The 9,888-nt window shown below is 46.2% G+C and overlaps 1 protein-coding gene across 1 annotated transcript; it reads left to right on the forward strand.

The window, feature by feature from the left end:
- Nucleotides 1-687: 687 nt before the first annotated feature.
- gdf10a (growth differentiation factor 10a) lies at nucleotides 688-8,740 on the forward strand (the record flags this gene model as incomplete). The annotated part of the gene is made up of 3 exons (XM_080740786.1): nucleotides 688-907; nucleotides 6,587-7,785; nucleotides 8,549-8,740. The coding sequence occupies 3 exons, from the start codon at nucleotides 688-690 to the stop codon at nucleotides 8,738-8,740; spliced, it is 1,611 nt and encodes a 536-aa protein (XP_080596912.1).
- Between the last annotated feature and the right edge of the window lie 1,148 nt (nucleotides 8,741-9,888).

Here is a 9,888-nt window from a genome sequence, read left to right on the forward strand (position 1 = left end):
ATCATCATCAGAGAGAGAGAGAGAGAGAGAGCGAGAGAGAGAGAGAGAGAGAGAGAGAGAGAGAGACTAAGAGAAAGAGAGAGAGAGAGACTGAGAGAGAGAGAGAGAGAGAGAGAGAGAGAGAGAGAGAGAGAGAGAGAGAGAGAGAGAGAATGAGAGAGAGATCAGCATCATGACCTCTTCACATTAGCTCGTGTGTTTCCAGCTCAGAGAGAGAGATCTCGTTGGCTGACAGGAGTGTACGTCAGCACCTTTCACCCCCCCACCCCCCCCCCCCCCCACACAGCCTTTCTGGCGGCAGGGAGGGCACACACATACGCGAAGTGTAAAAGTAAGTAGCAAGCTGCTCCAGTAGTCCAGTCCGCACAAACTCATTGAACATCAGCCCGACATCCCACACAGTCACAGACAGCGTGTGTGTGCGCGTGAGTGTGTGACACGGAGGCGCGAGACAACGGCTCACCGAGGGACACACACAGACAGACAGAAAGAAAGATCGCGCACAGGAACGTGGATAGAGCTTTTTGGAGAGCTTTTAACTTTTTACGCACATCTGGTGCAGCCGCGGATTCTCTGGTGCGTCTTGGATGGTTTTTTTCCTGCAACAAAACGCCTTTTCGGATTTCTATAAAAGGCTATTTCTGATCGAACGTTATAGTTTGTTTTGTTTATTGCCTACCTATCGACATGGCAGCTCTGTCTCACCTGTTCGTGCTGCTGGCCCTGCATTGTTGTTACCTGGGCGCCTCATCCTCCTCGGTGAAGAGAGGCTGGTCCATGCAGGATGACCTGGGCTTCCACCAGGAGGACGCGCTCTCCGAGCACATGTTCAGACTGTACGACAGGTCCAGCCGGGAGAGCCGCCTCCGAGAGGGCAACACCGTGCGGAGCGTCAGAGCCAGCCAAGGTGATGAGGATGATGATGATGATGATGATGATGATGATGATGATGATGACACAATATCGCACAAGGAAAGACCCCCAGCTCTTGTTTTGGAACGGTTTTAGATGAGAACAGTGATTCTCAAACGTTGAAATTTCTAGGTCTCCCCTTAACTCTGACGGTGTAGCCTACAAATGGAACCAAATGGACCCGTCAGGGTTCATTTGGTTCCATTTGTACACTGTCAGAGTTACAGAATTTGTATGGGTCAATATTTACACCCTTTTTGTTTAGGAACGGTTTTAGATTAGAACTTCTCAAACTTTCAAAGGTCTCCCCCTAACTCTGACTGTCTGACAGTGTACAAATGGAACCAAATGGACCCGTCAGGGTTCATTTGGTTCCATGTGTACACAGTCGGAGTTACAGATTTTGTATGGGTCAATTTACACCCCCCAACTCTTGTTTAGGAAAGGTTTTAGATTAGAACAGTGGTTCTCAAACTTTGACATGTCAAGGTCTCCTCCTTAACTCTGACAGTGTAGCCTATATGGAACCAATTGGACCCGTCATGGTTCATTTGGTTCCATTTGTACACTGTAGGCCTATGCTACAAGAGTTACACCAGTCTTGCCAAAATAGAAGTTCATCTACAAAACAATTTAACTAAGTTGAGAGCATAAAATGAAACCAAATGAACCCGTAAAGGTCCGCTCTCATCTATGTTGTTTGTGAGTGTCCATTGGGTTACCAGTACAGTGCCACAAAACTCTCCATCATTTAGGAGACCACCTGGAACCCCCTCCTCGACCACTGGTTGAAAACCACTGTGTTACAGAATGACCAAATATAAGTAGGCCTAGGCCTATCAGTCTCTCTGCTATATAGTGCATGCATGGGTAGCCTAAATGAATGATTGGAACCAAATGATAAAAATGTGTAGGACTTATGTGTGGGACCGTGCTCGTGGTATTTAATAATGCTTATCACTCAGACTTGGGTCGTCCTTGAAATGAATGAACGTTTGAGAAGAACCACTGCTTGTTGCATTGCTCACTCCAGGCAGGGCAGGGGGAAGAAAAAGAAACATTGTCATGGTAGCTACATTACAAACAAGTGCCCTTCATCCTCTCCCCATGGAGGAAGGTTATTAAAAGTGCATGCATGCTGCATTCATTGGGTCGTCTGCATGGCTAGCGCTGGGCCAGACGCCCTGAATAGGTGGGATTGTTTTGGAACAGTCTGAGAATGCCGTTGAGTGATTTCGGGACGCTTTGGGCGCACTGGGTTAGCATGCGTGTATGTGTGCGTGCGTGCGTGTGTTTGTGTGCCTGCACACCAGCTGTGTGACCCGCCCCGCTGCGCGTTGTCTGCCACAAGTTCTACAATCTCTAGTATACCGCATACAGACGATGCAAACGTGCAATATGCGCAAGAATGCATGACGGTTCCCCGCGAGCTATGCCCAGCTGCCCTGGTAGTAGGAGGCTAGTAACGGGCAGTGGCGTCAGTTCAGTAAAAGCTAAGGTATGGCAACATGACTGGTGTCGCGCGCGTGCAAGACACCAGTCATGTTGATGTTGCCATACCTTAGTAACAGGCACGATGAAAAGTACATTTTATTATTTCCCCCTGTAGCCAAAGGTATATGGCAGCTGCCATATAGCTTTCCATACCAAATTGACGCCTCTGGTAACGGGGGCTGGGTGGTGGGCTGGTGGGGGGCACGGCGCTGCGTCATTGTCATCTCTGTTTTCCTGTAGGGACCATGCAGACGCTGTGACTCCAGGTTGTGGAGTCAGGGGGGGATTTAAAAGCAGTGGTTCTCAAAGTGAGGTCCGGGGACCTCCCCTCAGGGGGGCGTTTCCAGGGGGTCCCCAGCTAAATGAGTTGACATAACTTTCATATTTTATACTTTTCTTGAACATTAAATGATAATGTTTGTGAAATATTTCAACAATACAAACCATCTCTTATAGGCTATTCATAATCAGATCCCCCAAATAAATAGGCTACATATCGAGTTGGGGGTCCTATAGTCCTTCACATGAAAATGTTTGAGAACCACTGGTTTAAAAAAAAATAAAAAAAACACCATGGTTCCACTGTTGCTGCTCTTACAAACACAGCACAGACAGAGAGACACGCATATCCCACATAGCTCTCGGTTGGCATTTTATCATAACACGCGTGTGTTTGGACTGCAGATGTCTGTGTGTAATCCAAGGCAAGATCCAAGGCACTTTTGACGACAATGTGAGATCTGTTCAAACAGTTTTGATTATAAAGTCTCTCGGCGTTGGGGGGCAGACAGTGCGGGCTGTATTAGGCTTAAGGGAAAAGCCTTAAGGGAAACTGAAGTAAGCGTTTCCATATGCAGGCTGAATCCGAGGTAATGTATATCTCTTGAGTCAGTCCATACTTCCGCTGAACTCTCATACAATGAACAATAACGCTGCCTGTTGAAGTCATGTTCATTATGTGTGCCGGAGCTGCAGCTCCGCTCGCCTCTACCAGCTTGAACCCTGTTAGAGTCTGGTCCTCGTAAAGGGCACCTTCTGAGATCCTATCGCCTGTGTAGTGTAGTGTAGTGTAGTGTAGTGTAGTGTAGTGTAGTGTAGTGTAGTGTAGTGTAGTTCAAACATTTTTGACTCAGGGCACCCCTGTAAATAACATTTTCATCCACGCTACCCCATGAATTACACTATTAATATTTAGAATCTTACATCCTATTACGCAACGTATATTATATGCAACTGAGATACAGTTGGCATGTCTTGGCAAATTATCCGTTTCCATCAGAACTGACTGAAAATAACTTTATATTTGACCTTTAACCATGCACGTGAACCCTGCATCCCTGTTCTGGGGGGAAGGTTCACCAAAAATAGCCGATCTACAAGCTCACAATGTGACGCGTTGTGAGCTTGTAGATCTGCTGCTTTTGGTGAAGCGAGTTGGCCGTGGATGTAAAAAGAACTCATCAAGTAGTCTATATATAGTGCAAATCAGGTCCGTTTTACTAAGCATAGTGACGTGATATTGATGTAGTGATATTGGTGAATTCCAAATATTATCGAATTATTCTGAGGCACCCCTGGACTGGCATCACGGTGCCCTAGGGTGCCACGGCACCCACTTTGGGAAATGCTGTAGTGTAGTGTACCTATTGGGCTGTTAAGTCTGACATCATTTTGTAGGCAGAGGAGAACTTTTGGGGCCAAAAGGCCCCAGCGGCCGTGAATCTTTTTACTATTTTTACTATTTACAATTTTTTCTTCTCTTTGTTGTTGAAAGGAATGTGGTAGAATTATACTTTAGTCGTTATTTTTGCCTCGGATCTGTTGAAATAGCGAGGGACAGATATTGATAATAAATCTGCTTGGAGGTCTGACTACAAAATGATGTCACGGCTTAAAAGCCCCCTCCCCCAGTTTGATATAGTTGCTGTCAGGCAGAAACCTCTCATTTCCATATTCTAACTCTTTGCGTTTTTTTTGTAAATCAATGTCCTACTACTACATACTACAGCGTCACGCAAAAGCACCAAAAGTAGCAGGTCCACAAGCTTGAAACGCGGCGTGAAGCGACACGTAGATCTGCTACTCCTCAGTGTTCATTTAACTCTGAGAATGGACAGATGGAGCAGGTCCATTTGGTTCCGTTGTCAGAGTTACAGTCCCGACATGGTCTATTTGGTTCCCGCTATCAATCATTGATACTATAGCTTGTTTTGTTGTACCTTTTAGTTTGTTATAGACCCGTCGGTCCCAGTCCATTTGGACCCCTGGTGTTCGACCTGATGTTGAGAAACATACCAATAACAATGTTATCAAGGAATGATGTTATTTGCTTAAAGGGCCACTTCACCTCTGGGACAACCCTAACTTATTTTATTGTTGTTTGGGACACGATCAACACAATCCTGAGTTATCTTTTGTGTTCAATCTGTGTTTTTAGATATTTTAGTATTTCAGCATGACTAGTGATGCATTTTGCATCATCAGTGATGCGTTTTGCATCATATGATGCAAAACGCATCATTAGTACATGCTGAAATTAAAATATCTCAAAAAACAGATTGAACACAAAAAATAACTCATGATTGTGTTGATCGTGTCCCAAACAACAATAAAATAAGATCGGGTTGTCCCAGAGGTGAAGTGGCCGTTTAATAGTGCCGGTTATTTTTTTATTTTAATTATTTTGAGATTCTGACCCCTTTTTCACTTCAAGCCAAGGACCTCCGGTTTGGTATGCATTAGAATATGGACCCCCAAATGTGATACTTTGGTTTAATCTCTGGGACAATCTACACAGTAAACAGCCTGAGTGTGAATCCAACCCTTGACAGTATACAAAGGGACCATTACAGGTCCATTTGGCTCTGTTTGTATACTCTTCGAGTTACAGACCCATTAAGGGTCTATTTGGTTGCTATCAATCATTTAGCAGGGGTGGGGACCCCCCTTGTACCCCCCCCCCCCTCCTCCAAGGACCCCTGGGGTCCAGTGATTCATTAACCAGTTCATTCATTAACCGATGATTTAGGACCTCTATAGGTGCCACAGCACCAGTTTTGTGTGAAACTCCTCACATTCACTAAATACATAATATCTAGGCACCATTTAAGCATTAATTGAACAATAATGGTCAAGACTGTGTCTTTAAGCAGGATTAAAACTTGTGGTTTCAAAGACATTTGCTTTTCATTTTCATCCGAATGTGCGGAAAAAAGGACTTATTATCAAATGGATCACAGAACTACTGAAGGGCCGGGGTAGGCTTATATATAAAGGAAACAATGAAAACAACAAACATGTGTTGGCCTATTGGAATCACTTGTGAGCCTCAAATCCACTGAACAATTGTTTCTGTGTGTGTAGACCCACACAGAGAATAATCTTTTTTTTTTTGGTGAATACAAATGTATTTGAACCAATCTGTATGGTAGAAGAATATGTTAATACAATATAACTAACTGATTGCTTGTAGTTGGTCTGCCTGCACTTCTGTTGAGACATTTATATCCTGTGGTAAGGGCCGCAACTGGCGAGTGATGAAACGAAAGCAGTTTATCTTCTGTCCAAAGTCTCCAAACAGTGTTGTATCTGTATTAGCTGAGCCGTTTCTCATAAGCGTCACTCAACAGACAACAAGCATCACTGACCGGCTGACCGACTGACAGTGTCGTTTTTGACAGCAAATTTTGATTTCATTTTGGTCATAGTCTTTTGAATAACGTTTCATTCAGTTTTCGTCATAATTTAGTCACCTGAAAAGTATTCGTTTTAGTCTAATTTTAGTCAACTAAATATCATAAGATTTTAGGCGACTAAAACTACAGTTGATTTAGTCAACTGAAATGCATTTTGGCAGGTCTTGATGGCATCCTAATGACTGATTTTACATTTGGTTGTGTGCTGAAAATAGCAGATCTACAAGCTCACAACGCGTCGCAGCGCGACGCGTTGTGAGCTTGTAGATCTGCTATTTTCAGTACGCAACACCTGAGAGCAACCAAACATAAAATTACTCTCTTCTCCGAAATTGTCTTTAGTTTTAGTCATCACAGCTTAGTCTTTATTTCGTTTTTATTTCGTTTTCGTCAGTGACAAACATTTTTCGTCATAGTTTTAGTCGACGAAATCAATACTTCCGAGTCCCGACTGACTAAATGTTTGATGTCCTCTCTCTACGCAGGCACGGCCGGGCAGAGGACGGCGTATCGCCTCAACCTGACGTCCATCCAGGACACGGAGGTCATCCTGTCCGCCACCTTCCACTTCCTGCTCGACCGACGCCCCGTCAGCCAACGAGCCTGGTTCTGCAAGCGCTTCAAGGGCCCGTCCTGCCGCTCCCTGCCCGCGCAGCCGTCGCCGTCCGTCAGCCTGCTGTTTCGCTCTGTCGACCCCGGGTCGGGGGTCGCCGCCGGGTCGCAGGGGGGGTCGTTCCTGGCCAACGTGACCTTTCACCCCCACAGGAGAGGGGCGTGGCAGATGAAAGACGTGATCGGGGTCGTAAAGCAGGCGCGGGAGAAGGGCCACGTCCTGGTGTGGGCGGAGCTGGACGCCGGCGGCACGGAGAACAAGAGGCTGCTCCCGGAGGAGGCGCTCCCCGCGGACGCGCTGCCATACTTGTTACTGTACGCTGACGACCGGGCCCTGGGGGAGCCCAACAGTGTGGCCGCGAGTCTTCAGAGATACGACCCCTTCCCCGAGGGAGGAGAGGCCTCGCATTCCTCGCACTCCCACCGCGTCCCGCACGGCTCCAACTCCTCGCCGGAGCCGACAGGACGGGTGAGGAGAGAGGCCACTCTGCTCTCTGACCCCATCCACAACAACGAGCTGCCAGAGGTCGACTACAGGCCCGACGGATACATGAAAGACGACCTGTGGGAGAGGACCTGGCACCTGGCGCTCAAACCCAAGTCCAAGCCCAAGAAGAAGAGGAAGGGTCAGGAGGGAGGAGCGCGCGCGGTGCAGGACAGAGGGGCCGAGGAAGTAGCTGAGCCGCAGGCGCGCAGAGAAGGAGGCAAACAAGCACCGCCTCAAGTCCCCAACCCGGACCAGGCGGTCGATAAAAAGTCCAGGGACAAGGACAGTGGGCTCCCGGACAGCGGTGACAAGTTGGAGGACGAGCTGAGAAGCCAGGGAAAGGATAGGAAAAGGCAGCAGGGCAGAGTCGAGGGGAGCAAGGTTCAGTCGCCTGTTCTGAGTTTCGATGAACGGACCATGCGCAAGGCCCGGAGGAGGCAGTGGGGCGAGAGCCAGGATAGGGGCTGCACCAGACGAAACCTCCGAGTGGATTTCGCGGACATCGGCTGGAGCGAGTGGGTCATAGCGCCCAAGGCCTTTGAGGCGTACTACTGCGCCGGCACCTGTGGCTTTCCCATGCCCAAGGTAGGATGACAAATCGTACATATTATTTTTCCTTCATGTGTCATCCCCTTTGGTTTAACCACTTAAACACTGAACCACTCAACAACATTTTTGAAAATGATTCACAAGGCGTCGCGTTGTGGTGCCTTGTGAGCTTATAGATCAGCTACAGTACCGTATGTCTGCTATTTTCATACAAGTGTCAAATAAGTGGTAGAAAAACAGAATCAACACTGACCCAGGTATAGAACGATAAAACACTATCGACAAAATAATCGTTAAAGATGCAGTGCCATGATTTTTGTTCTCCCCTAAAACATGATGATCAGGTATTATGATTATACTAGGAGGAAGATGTATTCAAAAAAAAGTGTACAGAAAGTGTTACAATTAAGTTTTTGGGTGGCCACACCCACCAGTTAATTAGGTATGCCTGGTTGCCTGGTTTGTGGTGACCCAGCTGAAGTTAGCCACACCCACAGTGTTGGGTGAATGGTAAAAGGGGAGGGGATGATTATATGATGTCATTTAATCTGTGTTTTTCGACTGGGCCTTTTGACTCAGAGGCTTTTAGCTTTCAGGAAGTAAACACAAATACACGGGGAAGACAAATCTGCACATTAATAACCCCACCAGGTGGCCTATTAGAATAATGTTAACTTCATAGACACATACAAAACAGAAAAAGTACAAAACTATGGCACCACCTCTTTAAGATATTGCTGTTCATTTCTGTTATCGTTTCCCGATTTTCATGACCCTCTTCTGTGCACGTCTGTCCCAGGTGCTACGGCCCTCGAACCATGCCACCATCCAGAGCATTGTCCGCGCCGTGGGCATCATCCCCGGAGTCCCCGAGCCGTGCTGCGTCCCAGAGAAGATGAGCCCTCTGGCCGTGCTCTACCAGGACGAAGCCAGGAACTTGGTGCTCAAAGTCTACCCCAACATGTCCATCCAGTCCTGCTCTTGCAGATAAGAGGGGAGGGGTTCGGAGGAGATGGAAAAGACAGGGTGGCCGGAGAACTAAAGAAACAAACATAAAAAGGCACTAACAGAGACAGAGGTCTCTGCATGTTATTGTTCACACACCATTCCTCTGTTTGTCTAATGGTTTCTTGATACAGAGACGGGTTCTTGACACTGAGAAACAGAGATACTTGTTTTGGTGGTGTTTCAGTGAGTCCTCCTTGGAACGCAGGCCGCGGGGTGCATCACGTCCGTGACCTTTTGATCCTGCGGCAGCTCGAGCTGGAGAAGCGGATTGTCTTGACGTTTGCGGTTGCGGTGTCGGGGAGAGCAGAGTCAAACCCCTTCACAATCGAGGCTCGGGGGGTCTCTGATCAGCCCGTCGCTGCGGTTCTGTGTTTGAGATCACATTAAGGATTTGATGTGCAGAAGTATTGGAAGCGCTGTCAGAATGCACTTTTCCTACACAGCTCCCCGGGATTTTGCTCTCATGTTTTCATTGGGCATGCAAGCTCTAAAGACAAAGACTGTCTCTTGGGCAGCTTATATCTAATAGATGGTAAAGAATTTGAAATAGTTTGAAATTCTACTTTTTAACATATTTTGTACAGATATGCTTACAGATAAGCTAAGCATGGTATTCCATTGTACATACGCTACAATGCGCATTTGTTTGTGGGACAGAAAAGGTATTGTACATTGTTTGCTCTGTATTTTTTTGATTGTAAAATCTGCATCTGGAAATCATAACACTTCAATGCCGATGAAACCAGAAATATTTTTCTATATTGTATGAGACTTTGGTGAAATGATTTGGTTACTAGGCAATGTATTATTTTGTTCTAGAAGTTTTTGTACATGTCTTGTTTAAATTATGAAAAGGTAGCCATCTATAAATGTTAGAATAAAAACTAATTTAATCCTATATGCATTCACTGGGATATATTATTTTTTACCGTCACGTTTATTAGCTTTTTATCCTTAAGCTGGGGTCTAATAATAACAGCAAGGCTTCCATGTGAATCTTCCATGTGGACGTCATGGGGCCAGTATGATCTCACTCATCAAGGTATCTGTGATGTATCGCTCCATATTTGGGCAAGATTACAGCCCAATCCGACTGCTATTGACTTCTATTTTAAAATTGTTAATATTTCA

The sequence above is a fragment of the Nannobrachium achirus genome, assembly GCF_963921795.1.
Source record: "Nannobrachium achirus genome assembly, chromosome: 13".
Classification (NCBI taxonomy): Eukaryota; Metazoa; Chordata; class Actinopteri; order Myctophiformes; family Myctophidae; genus Nannobrachium; species Nannobrachium achirus.